At 53.5% G+C, this 16,125-nt stretch overlaps 1 protein-coding gene across 9 annotated transcripts in view; it reads right to left on the minus strand.

Annotated features, from left to right (window-relative positions):
- dysf (dysferlin, limb girdle muscular dystrophy 2B (autosomal recessive)) overlaps positions 1–16,125 on the minus strand; it is an 80,784-nt gene that overhangs the window by 61,923 nt on the left and 2,736 nt on the right. For 6 of the 9 annotated variants that reach the window (XM_029253134.1, XM_029253136.1, XM_029253130.1 and 3 more), the window contains exons 1-10: positions 13,146–13,479; positions 8,314–8,369; positions 7,955–8,046; positions 4,117–4,222; positions 2,287–2,401; positions 1,370–1,581; positions 944–1,072; positions 667–729; positions 512–562; positions 226–256 (exon numbers count right to left, since the gene is read on the minus strand). In XM_029253134.1, the coding sequence (XP_029108967.1) occupies positions 226–256; positions 512–562; positions 667–729; positions 944–1,072; positions 1,370–1,581; positions 2,287–2,401; positions 4,117–4,222; positions 7,955–8,046; positions 8,314–8,369; positions 13,146–13,239 (949 nt within the window). In that variant the 5' untranslated portion in view covers positions 13,240–13,479. Of the gene's footprint in view, positions 1–225; positions 257–511; positions 563–666; positions 730–943; positions 1,073–1,369; positions 1,582–2,286; positions 2,402–4,116; positions 4,223–7,954; positions 8,047–8,313; positions 8,370–13,145; positions 13,480–16,125 lie in introns of those variants that run through there. The other 3 variants (XM_029253142.1, XM_029253133.1, XM_029253132.1) reach the window with 1 other exon arrangement.

Raw genomic sequence — 16,125 nt, forward strand, 5'->3', positions numbered from 1 at the left:
AAATTGTTAACATAACTGTCCTAAATACTGGTTCAACAACCCGTCACATCAACCCACTGGATAAATCGTCTGCAATTTTTCTTTTCCGAAGGTGTCCCGTGACCCTCAGCAACAGCCTGGGTTGGGGCCACGAGTCTGGGAACCGCTGTGTTATACCGTTACATGTAACACGCGTGTGCGAGAGTGTGTGTGTGTGTGTGTGTGTGTCTCGCAGCAAACACTTACTGTGCTCTGCGTAGATCATCCCCACGTCGAGCTGTAAGGCAGTAGAGCGGTCAGCAAACACGTTCACACGCAAGCGCTACATACAAAGCCTCTGCTCTATGGTTTGGCCAGAAGAGCACAAAGGAGGAGGGATGAGGACAGGTATAGGAGGACAGCGACCTCAGCAGCGCCTTTACCGTCGTTTGGACCGCAGGGGCGGAACTCTGAACGTGCAAAAGTGACTCTGTGTGCAGGTGAGCAGGGAGAAAAGCCACGTTGGCAGGTGTATGCAGGAGCGCAGTGTTACCTTGAACTCGCCGATCACAGAGTCGGTGCGCAGGGACTTGGAGTTCAATACCTGGAGGGAAGGGAGGGAAGCGGTCAGAGCTCCAGTGCTCCACGCGCACACGCACACACACACACACACACTCACCACAGGAAGGGGGGGACGAGTGAACTTACAGTGAGGAAGACTGGCTCATCGAAGAGCTCCGACGGCGTCTCGAAGAAGTTAAAGAAGAAAGTCTGAAAAGGACAGCAGTTGCTGTGTAACTCAAGTGTCAGAGAAGTGAACTCGTTTAAAGCACAAATAACAACTCGAAACCTGGACTAAAGAGTCGAGCTGAAACCTCCCGTCCCTTTCCGGGGAAGCGCGGTAAACTACTCAGTAGACATCGGTGAAACAGAAAGCGGAAACGCTGAGAAGATGGGATGTGATGCCATGACGTGCGTCCTTCACCTCGTCGAAGAACGGGTTGTTGCCTTTCCTGATTCGGGTTCGCTTGGTCTGCCCGGCAACCGTCACCTTGACAACCGGCTTGATGTTGATGCCCGGCAACTGCCTCCCTTCGATGATCCTCACCCGCACCTTCGTGAGTGAATCCAAAAATAGTCCATTAAGCCCACGTGCAGGTGGACAATTTCGGCAGAGTCCTGATGCTCGTTGACATGAACGGCGCTACGGCTGATGACCACTAGGTGGCAGTACGACGGGCCTTCCTGTGACACAAGTGAAGAAGCAACTTCCGCAGCACATCACGCTTTAGCACATTTAGTGACATCTGTCTTGTGTCTGAATGCGAGCGAAAACACACTCGGCTTTTGAGACAGGTGTGTGTGTGTGTGTGTGTGTGCGCGCGCGCACGCGCGCGGTGCCGCCGCACACCTGAACATCCTGGGGTTTGTTGGGCAGCGGCGCTCGGTTCGGCTGACGCTTCTTCTTCTTCATACCCTGGACCACGTTTGGGGGAGTTCTCTTGGGAGGGGCTGTGGGGGGCTCCTGCCCCGGGGGTCCCGCCGCAGGCTCCGGGTCCTCGGTGCTCTCCATCATCAGCATGCTCTCGGTGTCCTCCTCCCCGACCGTGTCCATCGAGAAGACTGCCGAGGACAGGCCTTCGTCAGCGCCGCTTGGCACCCGAGTTGCTCTGTTCGCTCGGAGACAAGTTGAGCGTGAAGCGGCAAGCAGGACGACGGGAGCTTCCGTCTCACACACCTCGCCGCTTAACTCGCTGCGCTCCTTCCGTGGTCATTTACTGCGGTGACCGAAGAAAACCTGGTTTAAGGTGCTCATTCTAACATCGGTCACGATCTCATCCACACGAACGTCAAGGGCCAGCAGGTGGCGCAACGGTGAGAGATGTTACCTTTGGATTCAGAGAGTCACGTCTGAATCCCACCTCCTGCTACAGTACCCTTAATCAAGGTACTTTCACCATAAACATTACCGCGCTGTATAAAAAGGTAAATCAGCGTAAACGGCTCAACACGGTACGTCAGTTTATAGAGACGCGTCCAGTAAAAGTAAGACAAGTGAGCGGCACCGGAGAATTCCTTGTCCCTCCCCGCTGTCCCCACTGTCCTCACTTCAATTCCCTTTTGTTTGTACCATGTTTTGCTCCAGTTCTGACCCTCCGTGCTGAATGGGGGGATTGTTGTGCTCTTCTGTCAGTGCCAGTTCAGCGTGAGCAAACAGAGGGGCCCCCCCACGGCCACGGAATGAGTGCCGGCAGTAGCCGGGGAAAAAAACGGTGTCCGCAGCCTCTGCTGGACTCCTGGGGGACCGAGCGGCTCTGCGCACAGTACCTGTGACGGTGTCGAGCTCCTGGGGTGTGTGCTGGGCCTCCGGAGGGGCGGAAGGCTGGAAGACAGGCGCCATGCCTGGGGGGGGGATGTAGGAGACCTGCAGCGTGAGTGTGGCCTGCAGGAGGACAGAGACAGCAGGGGGTCAGGGAGACACACTCAATGTCCATCCAGGTAGTTACAGGAGAAATGGACAGCTGTGGGTCCGCAGGATGGAGCGTGTTGTAATGATGACGTATCATGGTGGAGACTAAAGGGTTGCTCCGCCCCCTCGATGCTGGCTCCCGGGCGCGCAGGCTGATATACGTGGCCGTGTACACCTTTTGTGCCTCGCACGTTTTGGAGATTGCTTTAATGTTGGTTATTTTATTGTAAGGACAGCTGTGTGAAATATGTTATCCATAGTTTCCCACAAGATATTAAAAAGAAGAGCGTCCTTTTGTCCGTGTCCATCTGGATTTATATAATTTTACGCCTTGCTGGAATCCACGTGAGGATCCGGGCTAACTCATTAGCTTAGCCGGATCGTTACAGTGTGCACACCTGACCTACTGACTGGGGGTTTCACATGTTGCTGGAGCGACAGCTGATCCACAATACCGCGGTACGAGTTGAGTTTGTGCTTTCAAGTATCTCTCCACTGAATTCCTGTAGCCGCTCATGTCACGTTCAACAAACTGGTTACGTTACGGTCCACAAGCTCTGAGCTCCTAGGTCTCTGGAGACTTGGTGGCGCCCCTCACAAGGATTCAAAATCCAAACTCTCTAGGTTCTCAGTTTTGGCTCCACTGCGGTGCAATGAGCTCCCTCTGTCCCTCAGAGCTGCTGAATCCCTCTCAACACCCAAGAAGGGTCTCAAACCCATGTGCTTCAGAGCAACTTCTCTCCTGATCTAACTGCTCCATAAACTCACATCACACCGTCTGTCACCATCACCTCCATTTATCCGACGCTTTTTCCCAAAACGACTCACAAATATTTACGAGTAATTGAGGGTAAGTACCTTGCTCGAGGGAACTACAGCTGCATGTGGGATTCGAAGCTGTGTCTGCTGGGTCCACAGGCAGCAGTTCCAACCATTACGCCACCAAGAGTCCCACATTTGAGGTCCCGGGTGTTCCGGACACCTGAGGCCTGTCGCTTTGGCTCATTTCAGTTATTGCTATTACTGCTCGGCTTAATGTGACGCCACCATCACCTCCAGCTCGAACCCCTTTTCTGAGCCCAGAGCCAAAGCCTCAGGGGACATAGGAGGACGTCGGAGAGGGGGACGGAGCAGGGCGCCTCGCCTGCACTCGTGACGTCACTTTTCAGGAACAAGGCGTTTGTGCGAGGAGTCCAGACCAGGCGGCCGCTGTTAATGGAGCCGAATTTTCCGGAAAAGCTTGTTTACGCTGGAGGCTGTGAGCAGCCAACAGCCAGGTGTTCGGACCCCTCGGGAGGGTGTCGGGGGGTGGAGACCGGAGCGAGCCGCTCTGCAGGATGTGCCGCTGCGGACGATGCGGGAACACGGCGGACGCAGACGCCACGGGATACGGTACATCATTGGTTTGAGTCCAGGACAGTTAACCCTCGAACCCTCGGAACTCCCCCAGAGGGAACACGTTATTTATTCAACCCTTTACGCAAAGCGGTGACTCGAAGCGCTACGCCCCCTAGTGGTCCACGTCAGATTATAGCGATGCTGGACATTACGCTCCCAGCAGCGTCGAGAAACGTGCGTCTGGGTGGCTTTGAGGTCCCGGCAGCCACAGAGCAGAGGGGGGTGTCCAGCGAGGCGGAAGAGCGACACTCGTCTGGACGTGCGTCCGCTCGCCGTGTGGACAGACCCACCCCCGTGTTGTTCTTCTTGGTGTCCAGCAGCGAGACGGTGAAGGTGGCCGCCAGGTTCGGGGAGTTGAGCACATCTCTCAGCGCCACCCGGGTCTCCCCAAGGAACCTGTTTGCAGGAACACAAAGACACGTGAGAATCCGGGAAGCGGAAGGTGACGCAGTCACATGCGGCGAAACATGACCGGCAGCGTTCGTGGACACGTTCATGGACGCAGCGGTTGATACGGCAACACGGAGCAGTCGCAAAATTCCTTCCCGTCATCACAAATATCACAACCAAGACAAGGTGAACACAAATTGTCTCTTATTTTCGTTGTGCATTTGCTCCCTCTCTCTCTCTCTCTCTCTCTCTCACACACACACACACACACACACACACACACACACGAGTGCGCGCAGGCATTCAGGTGAAGCATATGTTCCAAGGTGGTCACTGGTGAAATGGGCCAGTAAAGGGGCCTTACCCTGCTCTTACCCTACTCTTACCCCGATTTTCAGGACTTTACCCTCCTGCTTGAGACGCTTTACTCTACTGGCGCCTGGAAAGAGCCTCTAGAAGCAGAAACTGAACTCTGAAAGGAATGGGAACATTTTTTGATCCAGACGTCCCTTTTCCCAATTGGGGCCCAAAAACACGGTAAAAGTCCAAACATATGTGTGGGTTCCGCTGTTTGTGTTTTATACTATAGAACCAGGTGTGTGTTGTGTGTGTGTGTGTGTGTGTGTGTGCACAAAGCATCTGAAACAGCCTCTTTTACAGAATAATAAGTACATTGCAGAAGTGAAAGGACAGAAGAGGGAATACGGTACTGCACTGTATCACACAGACATTCTCTCATCGGCCATCGTAGCTTTTCTTTTCGGGATGCGACCCCATCACACGAGGGCTCGTTGTGCTCCTATGATCATCTCGCAGGGCAGTTTCTCGGGAAACAACAAGTCTGAATCCAATGGCACTGCACTGGTATCCTGCTGTGGTGGAGGCACGTGGCGAAGAGTCAGAGGGACGCCGGTTCACATCCCACCTCCTGCTGCAGTAGCCCTGATCGAGGCGCTAACCCTGAACTGATACGGTAAAAGTGGCCCTGCTGTATGAAAGGGTAAATCAGCGTAAGGAGCTCAACGCAGCGAACTGCTTTGGAGAAAAGCGCCAGCGACGTAAATAAACGTCACAACTCTGAGCTGCTGCTCGGTACGAATGTGAAGAAGCCGCACAGCAGGGGTGCTGTGACTCTTCTCCGCCGCCACTGTTGTTGTTTGTGCTCAATTTCGGGGGAAACCTTCACGCTGTCCAGACCGGCTCTGAGAAACAATGGAGTGTGATTGTGCGCTACCTGGGGACTCCTGCAGGAACAATGCATGCTGGGAGTGCGCGCCCTCGGTCCTTTCCGCAGGGGCCAAGTTCCGTCCCTGGACACACCATGGGAAAAATACCTGCTTTCTTTCAAAGATGAGAATGGCGGGACCCTGGACCTCATTGTCTCCTAAAACACCTCAATATCGTGGCGTTCACTATAAGTGATGAGAGAGCAGTAGGAGGTGGGATTCGAACCAAGGTCCTTTGAGCCCGAAGGTGGTGGCGTTGACCACAAAGTAGGTGACCTACTGCCCCTGGAGGGAGACCCAACTGGAGTGGAAGCCACTACCTAAATGTGAGAGCAGAGCTGGGGTGCGAATCCCATCCCACATTAGGGAGGTTCAAACTGCCAGGGGCTCCCGCTGCCTCCTGCAGTCCAGCTGGCGCCAGCAGGACATGTGCTCGCGTCCCAGCGTGCGATAGGGTTCCGACACACTTCCCTCCTGGAGTGCAAACTGAGCAATGCGTTTGTTTTTTTGAGAAGGTGGGGGTTCGAGACCAGCGGGAAACAAGTCGACCTCAGTGAGGACCACAGCCGACCGGACCGCTTGACCATGGATGTTCCACCAGTGCGGGCGCAGTCAGTGCGTAGAACACAGAGCGGAGCGAATCCGTGGAAATCAACCCCACGATTCCTTTCGCTGCTCGATGACGAGGAACGACAAACGATCAGTTCTGGCCCGCAGTCATGGTCCCTGCGGGGAGTCGCGGTAGCCGGTACCGCTGACGCTTGGGGGGCGGGGATGCCGAGAGCGGTCGCTTTGGCCGGAGCCCAGCGAGGGCCGCGCACCGGAGATTGCTAACAGGAAGCCGAATGTTTGGGGTTCGAGACTCAGCGCCTCCTGTTTGCAGCGGCTCCTCAGAACGAGCATGAGCGTCAACAATGGAATGCGGAATGTGTTTTAATCGTTTTCCCGTCCACAGAGCGAGCAAACAGATCTGCTCCCGCTTCTTCACTTTTCGTATATGTTTCATCTGTTCTTTTGTGTACAACTCTTCCTCTCACACTGGAAACAACTGTGGGAAAGACGTGGAACGCGCACACACACACACACACACACACACACACACACACACACGCACACCTACATCTGAGCATCTTTGACCAAACACCAAATCTCAGCGAAAACGGGTCCCGGCGAAGGGAGTGTGAGTCTCCTGCTGGTTCCTCTAGCCGTGGGGGCTCTGCGCTCAACCCCCACCCCGCGCTCTGGACCCAGGATGGCAGTGCTGCTGCCTCTTTCCTCAGGGGCCCTTTCCCACCCAGGGTCCCGTCCCGGAGCCCGGCTCCGGGTTCCAGGAGAAATTCCTCGTAGCGAGGGCCCTAAGCTGTGCCCCTAAACTTCTCTCTTCTGTCATCCAAATAAAACAGATATTAATTTGATGGAAATAAAAACCCGTTTCGAGGGGGGTGCGGTGGCGCAGTGGGTTGGACCGCAGTCCTACTCTCCGGTGGGTCTGGGGTTCGAGTCCCGCTTGGGGTGCCTTGTGACGGACTGGCGTCCCGTCCTGGGTGCGTCCCCTTCCCCCTCCGGCCTTACGCCCTGTGTTGCCGGGTAGGCTCCGGTTCCCTGTGACCCCGTAAGGGACGTGCGGTTCTGAAAATGTGTGTGTGTGTGTAAAAACCCGTTTCAGTTCATCTCACCTGGACACTTAACTCGAAGGGGTCCGGCAGTGTCCTCAACCACCGCTGCTCAATTACGTTTATGGGACACTTTTTGCTAAAGCCACTTACAGTTATGTACCCAGTCGTATCAACCCTAACCCCAACCCTAACCCTAACAGCTGGGTAATTTTACTGGAGCAGCTCAGGGTCAGATCCTCGCTCAAGGGCACCGTGACTAGAAGTGGAATTCAGACCTACGACCTTTGGGTCCAAAGGCAGCAGCTCTGACCGCTACGGTACCAGCTGTCCTTCTCAGTCTCTGCACTCGGAGTTTTCTGAGCCCTGCCACGTTCCTGGACCGTAAAAGTGTCAAAGATGAGTCGCCCAACACCGAAAGTGCGCTGACCCACGAGGCCGTCCTCGTAAAACGACCACGGGCGCCTGGCGCACGGAACAGTGACTGGCAGCAAGTCGCCGGGGTTCGGTTGGGCAAACGTCCACGGTAAAACGTGGTAATATGCCAAGTGCAGACTGGAGAGAATGCGGTTATGATGAGTTACTCGTGAGTAAAGGTGGTTTTTCTGGTCGCGGAAAGATGAGGAATGAAATCGGTTTGAAACGTCTCGTGTTTAGAGACGGCGGGACCGAGGCCCGTTGATTCTTGTGTTCGTTCACTTCATTAGATACAATCGAAGCATCTCAAAGTGGGCAGTGACACCAGTTCTTTTCTTCTCTTTCTTTTATTGCACTTTGTTCCTAAGCATCTGTAAACTGGCCAAGTGACTGGACCTTTGACCTCCAGGGTAACATTCAGAGCAACGCACCGCACTGCTTTCCATTGTAGCGGTCATACAGTATTTCGCCGCGTTTCTCACCTGTTTCTGCCCATCTTCTCATGGTCTTTGACCACCACGTGGAGATCTGCGCTCGGGTCCAAGGGTAGACCTTTGAGATCCCACTCGAACCCCTGTGCCAAAGAGGAGGGGACCGCCAGGTCATTTCACGTCAAAATGAAAGGAAAGGAATGAGAGCTTTCGCCGGAGGGCTTCGCGGGACGTTGCCTCGTTCACTCGAAGTTTCCTGCCCAGTGCTGTAGAAGACATCATCACCGGGAGGAAATTCTCCCGCTCGCTCACGTTCTCCAGAGACGGTTACAGATATACAGATATTGCCCCCCCCCCGCCCCGCCCCGCTCTGTCCTGCACGAGAGCCGGTCCACGGCGGCGAAACGCACCTCGTTCCAAACCGGGTTCGAGTTGTTCTTGATGATTTTGGTCTTCTTCTTGGACCCTGAGGAAGGAGAGGGACGACAAGGGCAGTGCTTCTGCAGGCAACACGTCAAAATCACACGGCAGGTTGTTTGCTCACAGAGCGGCGAAAAGCCCATAAATCACCGCACGCCTTGTCTCTGCGAGCGCAAAGAAGCACCGCGCTGACGATCCTTCAGCGCTGCACACTGCTGACATCACATTAACCACTTGCGTACGCCGCACTTACCGGTGCTTCACCGCACAAAATGTGGGTATTTTCCGGAAGCGCTTCTGATCAGTCACCTGTGCACGTCGACCATGAGTCAGAATGGCCTGGATGAGGCATGAAGGAAGTTCACATCCGAAATAAATCAGCAAGGTGTGAGTTAAGAGTTCCTTCCACCCAAAGCAACTCAAACAGGATGCTGTCTGACCGCCTTCAAGCGGGAGTCTTATCCCATCAGGACCTTTCGCACTATTATTATCCAAGGAGATACACCCTATTATTCAGTAGAGCTCAATTCAATTTACTTCTATCAAGTGCTCTTCGCACCACGGTGAACGCGGTTCCAGGGAGAGACACGATGCAGAGGAGCAGCAGTTATAGTGCACTGTTAGGATAAGCATGAGGCAGCTGGTAGTTGAGGAGAGGAAAACAAAAAGCTCCCAAGCGAAAAGTGGAGACAAAAATAAACCTCGGAGGTGCAAGTACCAGTGCCCCCCCCCCCCCCCCCCCACACACACACACACACACACACACACACACACACACACACACGTCATGGTCGTCCTAATGTGGTGACAGGGGACAGAGGTCAAGGGACGGGGGACCATTATCATCATTTTAGACTTGACTGCAGGCATATGGAGCTCGCCGTACGACAGTTATAGCAGATTTGCGTTCCATCGCAGACACGTTTGGGGAGATGATGTACGTCTACAAAACGTGGATTCGTTTCAACCGATCAACCGGTGAGATCCTGGGGAAAGACCGCACTAGGGAGCAGTGGCAGTGAGCAGCAGTGACCAAACCCTCTGCCAACGGCACACCGGTCCTCTTGACATACGGACACAAACACGGCGAAGATTACACACATCCTCTGCCGGAGGGGTAATTGATGTCCGCTCCCTGAATATAGACTTCCAGGTATACAAAGTGCCCCCGCTGGGGGAAAACAGCGTGATTTGTCGAAGGAACGCACCCACACGCTGCCCAGCTCTCGCTGTCGCTCAAACCCCGGCCAGAGACGGGGAAGTGGGTGTCGACCTTCCTGTCTCCCGCTCTGCCGACGCGGTGCGAACAAGCAGCACGAGCAGCAAAGAACGAGAACTGCGAGGAGCTTCCTCGGAGAAAAAAGGACGCGATCGAGCGGCAGAGTCTGGCCGCAAGTCCGACAAGATGTTTTACCTCACCTTTACCGTCATTTATTTATCTGAGAGTTTTCTCCAAGGCAACTGACAGCGTTAAGATCTGGACGCTCCTTCATACGGCAGGGTAATTTTTACTGCGTCGATTCATGTCGAGCAGCTTGAGCAAGGGTACGACAGCAGGAGGCTGGCGTTTGAACCTGGGTCCTCTGAGCACAGCTCTAATCGCTGCGCCCCCTACTGTCCCACGTACACGCTGGAAGTATTTCAGAAATGTTCAAATGTTTGAGGCATTTCCAGCGAGTATGCGGGACAAGCGGCCACAACTAGCGAGCAACGTGGGTTCGTGTGGATGGGCAGCGGATGTGAGGGTGTTTCACTGCGAAAATAACTCGAGTCTCTCCATGGAAACATGGCAATCTATGTATAGCCTGGGCCTGGAAATCCCTCGAGGTCACGCTGGGACAGCTTGTCCACTGTTACATCTACATGAAGAAATCAGAGCGAAAAATTCAACAGCACCTCCCTTCAGCGTGTTGCGTCGAGCGCTTCTCACGTCTCCCCCAGGGAGGGAGCGGCTCGTAGACGAACGAGGTGTTTAACTTTTTCCCGAAAGAAAAATTGACATCCGGGCTGCGTGTCCATTCCGAGCAATTGCGTACCCTTTGGAAGCCTTTCTGGGACCTTTCAGACAGATGGAGCTGCGTGATCGTACCTGCAAATTATGGAAACAGGCCACGGGGACCTCCCGGCCTTCTCGCGCCCATGCGGAGGCCCTCGCGTTTCCCATTTCTAAGCAGCTCTTCCCCCGCCTCCGTGTTGCCGCGACCCGCTGCCGGCCAGAAAAGATGTTTCTGGAAACAGCCCTTTGTGAAGTTGTTAGAAAGGAGCCACTGTAGATGTTCCATAATTTAACTGGCTGCAATTTGTCCTTTCTGGTTTGTTTACATTGTTTCGCTGTTTTCAATAATTATCTTTCCATTTAAAAGATGTACTTTTACACATTACAACTTGTCACCTTAGACTTTGAAAAGGTCTCCGCTACCGAGGTCATTTTGCGAATGTTAGCGAAGGGCTTCCCGACGCGGTTCGCTGCAAGCAGCCGAGAGGCGAGCGGCTCGTTTCGATCGCTGCTCGTTCCGCACAGACCCCCCTGCGCCCCGCTCTGCTGCGCCCATGGCTATAAATGGTCAAGGCATTCGATTCTGCTGGGGGGAAATGGCACTTTGATATAATGTGTGCAGCTGCTCTCTCTTCCTCGGGTCCGTCCCGGCTCTCTCTCTTACTCACACACACACACACACACAGTGTTATAAACACTCCCTCAGGGCTGTGGTCCAAGTGGCACGGGGAGCAGCTGACTGACGTGTAAGGACATGCGTGCCCTACCAGGTTCGCACCACCTGGCACACATGCGGCAGCGCATCACAGCTCTCTGATGCTTATGGTGACGCGGGAAAGGGGCTGGACGTTTATACGCGTGTTTACGTGAATCGTTTTAAAGGATCCTTCTTGCTCTCTTCTCCTTTTAAAATAGGAGCAGTGTTTCGTGGGCTAATAATTACCTGTAATGACAAACTGCAATATTTGAGCAGCTTTTCTGCCATGATCACAGTAGTATTGTGGCACATAGGTAGAATTCTCACCGAATTAAATGCAATTTGCACTTGAGTGCCTGTCCAGACTGAGACTAGATTAGTGAACAGTAGCCACGGTACATTTGGGGTATAAAGTGTGTGATCCCTCCCGGTATCCTGCAGCTGGATATATTTACATTTATTCAATCGGCAGACTTGCAATGTGAACGTACTGACAGCTATTTACCCCTTTATACAGCTGGGTAATTTTCCTGGAGAAGCTTAGGCTCAGTTCCTTGTTCAGGGTACTACAGCTGTAGGTGGGATTCACCACACACACACACACACACACACCATACACCGTCTGAACCGCTTGTCCCATACGGGGTCGCGGGGAGCCGGAGCCTAACCCGGCAGCACAGGGCGTAAGGCCGGAGGGGGAGGAGGGGACGCACCCGGGACGGGACGCCAGTCCGTCGCAAGGCACCCCAAGAAGGACTCGAACCCCAGACCCCCCAGGACCCGGTCAACCCGCTGCGCCACCACGCCCCCTCCCACAAACACCACTATGTTCACAACAGCGGAAAAAATGAAAAAGTGCAACATTGTTGTAGAACGTGAAAAATCTCCGGCTGTTATTCCTCAATCCATTTAAGGCGAGTTGATGCCGAAATGTCGACGCGTGACTCTGCGCCGCGTAAGAGGCCCCGCGGCGAGGCCCCGCGGCGAGGCACACGGAGCCCTGAGGCTCTGCACCGTGGAGCAGGAACTGGACACAATGGCAGGAACTGCAGCTCTCCACGTCGAGAGCCAAGAGAGACCAGGGCAGAGCAAACAAAAAAAAACAGGGATTCCATGATGAAGGAGCAGCCCCCACCCCAGGCCCCGTCCCCCCCGCGCTCATCCGTGGGACACGCATGATGCAAACGCTTCCTGTTCCTGTCGCCACCGGTGACTGATTCACACATGGAAATAAAGTGTCTCAACCCACGGAGACTCAGGATCGCACGTGACGCATCTCCTTTCTTACTTGGGACGGTCTGATTAGCATCTCATTTGCATCTTATTTGCATCACATTAGCAGCGACTGGCTGCGTAAAGGATTTAAAGCTTTGCTTTCCCATTCAGCCTCCCACTGGTTCAAAATGTTCAAAAAAGATGAAAAACTGACGATGCCGACAGTTTCTAAAGTATAGCATCGCTTGATGGCGAGTCCGTCCAGAGCAGGACCAAGACGAGCCTCTTAATCTTTACACGCATTCCCATTTTCAATTATTCATGAAAAGCTTTCATTTTCGGTTAGAACGGTTACTATATAAGCAGCACAACCTTTTCCACTCCTTCGTGAACTCGTGAAACCTCACCTGCTACATATGAAAAGTGGTGAATGAGATATTAACAGTATCAGGAGTGCCGTGCGCTGGGGTCCCTGCAGGAGCCTCTACAGCAGATGGACACTGTACATCTCTTCTGTCTCTGTGTCCAGTCCTCAGCTTCCACGTAAATTATAGCACCTTTGCACTACCGTTCGGGCAGCAGGGGGCGCAGTGGTTAGAGCTGCTGCCACCTCACCCTGAAAGAACGCAGGTTTGAATCCCATCTCCCGCTGCCGCACCCTCGATCAAGGATTTTACCCTGAACGATACTGTAAAAATCATCCGGCTGTATGAACGGGTAAATCAGCGTAAGCAAGTAACGGTGTCGAAATTATATTTCACGCAAACCCTTGCCCCTTTGCACCAATGAGAAGAGAGAGAGAGAGAGAGAGAGAGCAGCCCTCGGTCGTGCCTGTCCTTCACACGTAGCACACGTGTGGCACCCCAGGATGAGCAGAGGCTCTCGGGAGTTGGCCGACAAACACGCACACTCACCTCGGAACGTGACGCTGGCCAGCGGGTCGCTGTGCCGGTCGCCCTTCTCCACGTTGGGCAGGTTATTGGCCCTCTGCAGCACGCAGCGCAGCATGTTTCCACGAGACACGCGACCCAACGCTTAGTGCCCCCACCCAAACGTAGACCATCCAGGCATGGCAGAGGGAGCGCCGGTCCCCAGAGCGTGTGTGAGTGTGTGTGTGTGTGTGTGTGTGTGTGTGTGTGTGTGTGTGTGTGTGTGACCAGGCTCTCCAATAAGGGTAACGCTGCCTGCGCTCCGCTGTCCTCCCCTACCAGTTTTAGTGGGAACTCTGCAGAGCCAGGAGGAGCTCTCTGTGTCTCACACACACACACACACACACACACACACACACACACACTTATCTCCACAGCCCAAGTGACACGCCTCTCGAGTGCAAAGGAAGTCTAAATGTTTCCTGCTCCCCCACTTTGCTGGTCGAAGTGCGGTTAGAGTCACCGGGGCGGGTTGGGGGGGCAGGACTAGGCTGAGCAGCAGCAGCATCGTTGGCCTGACATCGTGATACCAGTTTAATGTTGTGGGCACTAGATCAAGGATCCCCATCTGGGGGTGTAGTGGCTGGGGCATAACAGGGCCCAGGTGCAAATCCCATGTCCTGCCGGTACCCTTGATCAAGGTAATTACCCTGTAACACAGTAAAAATTACTCTGTTGTATAATCAGGTGGGGGCGCGGTGGCGCAGTGGGTTGGACCACAGTCCTGCTCTCCAGTGGGTCTGGGGTTCGAGTCCCGCTTGGGGTGCCTTGTGATGGACTGGCGTCCCGTCCCGGGTGTGTCCCCTCCCCCTCCGGCCTTACGCCCTGTGTTGCCGGGTAGGCTCCGGTTCCCCCGCGACCCCGTATGGGACAAGCGGTTCTGAAAGTGTGTGTGTGTGTGTGTGTGTGTGTGTGTGTGTGTGTGTGTAATCAGGTAAATCAGTGTATGGAGCTTAACATTAATAAGTTGCTTTAGATATGAGTGTCAGATGAATTGTACCATTCATGGTAAACTTGAGAGCACAGGAATCAGGTTCAGCCCCCCCTCCCCCCACTGCAAGTCACCTTGTTGAAAGGTATCAGTTAAACACAAGGTAAAAATCACTATAAATGTGTCCTTGGGTACAGTTACAGCACTGATTGAAGCTCCAGTGCCTGGACGTTTGAAATGCACATTTACTATGGTAAAAGTGTGGCAATGCGCTGAGATAGCGAGCCAGTTTGCCGATGAACCCACACGGCGGCGCGGTGATGTCGCCCAGCGGCTCAGCGCCACCTGCTGTTAGACAGAGAAAGCGCTGTCCACACGCAGAGCCGCACGCGCCGCGGGCCCCGGGTCCCCCGCACGGCATCATGGGAGCTGCAGTGTTGCCACTATGGAGGAGACACACGGAATGAGCGACGCGAGAGAGGACGCACTGGGAGCGTGAGGAGTTTTGGAAAGCAAACGACTGTTTGGACGCAGCGGCCGTGTCATTTACCGGGTCGCGGCCTTGTCTCGTCGGAGGCGTCCCGACAGATGAGAGCAGTGTGTGATTTTAGTCATTTTAGATAAGACGGTAATTAACGGTTTTTACTACGGTTAATGACTATGTTCCGTCAGCTGCAACTGCAGACCGGACCACTGCAAGTTCACTGGAACACCAAGGACACCCCTCTTAGCCGCAGCTCATGGTACATTTGATGGTACGGTACACAGTACAGTACAGTTCGCATGAGTGGGCCTTGAGTGACCAGTGACCAGGTGCCGGACAGACCGGACAGTCCAGTGAACTAAAAAACCCAAACAATTTACCACAGTGGGAGACAAACTATAAGAATAAAATAAATGTAGAAAGAAATCACTTCAGTATTTGAATGATTCACTTGCATAAAACTTAGAACAGCATCAGAAATCATTTATTATAAGTGCAGATTTGGTGAGGAACCAGTAATTACTGTTACGGTACAGTGTTTATTGCCCTGTTACCATGGAAACTTGTATTGCACTGTGTTGTTTTTCATACATTCAGTACTTCTCAAACATTGTATCTGAGTACAACAGGATTACTGCCATGTAAAAATGATTGGAATGAGGGGTCAGTCGCATGACTAAACACCCCCACCCCCCCACCCCCATTTACCCAGGTCTGACCACAGCGAGCTGTACTTTGGTCCGACGGGTCCGGCACATAAACACATTATTGACTGTGTGCTGCTGGAAAGTCCAAAGTGTGTTGCAGCCGACGAGCTTTTGTGTTGGGAACACATCCCCACCTGCCCTTGTCAAAACACACACACCCAATGACCCCGTCTTCACTGACCATACAGGATAATGTGTGTGTGTGTGTGTGTGTGTGTGTGTGTGTGTGTGTGTGTGTGTATGTGTGTGTGTATGTGTGTGTGTGTGCGTGCGTGTGTGTGTGTGTGCAGGCCTGGGAATGAGGCCATCTGCCAGCGAAGGGGGTCCTGGTGGAATGAATGAGCTCCTTGTGTCCCTCAGAGCTGCTGAATCCCAAATTGGGCAAATTAGGGTAAACTGATTCCAAAGAGCATTTACAGGAGAGCAGCAGGGGGCGCAGTGGTTAGAGCTGCTGCCTTGTGCTCGAAGGTCTGAATCCCACTTCCTGCTGTAGTATCATGAACATAAATAAATGGAAACTATACAGGAAGCTACAGGGATGAGCTGAATCCCAGTCACAGGTTTTAGCGACACAGAGTGCAACGAGAGAGAAAAAGAGTCTCGGCTGACACTGCAAGGGTGTGTGTGTGTGTGTGTGTGTGTGTGTGTGTGTGTGTGCGTGTGACACTTTCCTCCAAAAGCAACTCACTGTGTTCAGTTACTTACAACTATTAACTCATTTATAGAGCTGAGGAGCTTTACCGGAGCAACTTAGGGTAAGTACCTTGCTTAAGGGTATCATAGCTGGAGGTGGGAATCTGGGGTCCAATGGCAGCAGCTTTAATCACCATACCAACAGCTGCA

Source organism: Scleropages formosus, chromosome 1 (assembly GCF_900964775.1).
Source record: "Scleropages formosus chromosome 1, fSclFor1.1, whole genome shotgun sequence".
Classification (NCBI taxonomy): domain Eukaryota; kingdom Metazoa; phylum Chordata; class Actinopteri; order Osteoglossiformes; family Osteoglossidae; genus Scleropages; species Scleropages formosus.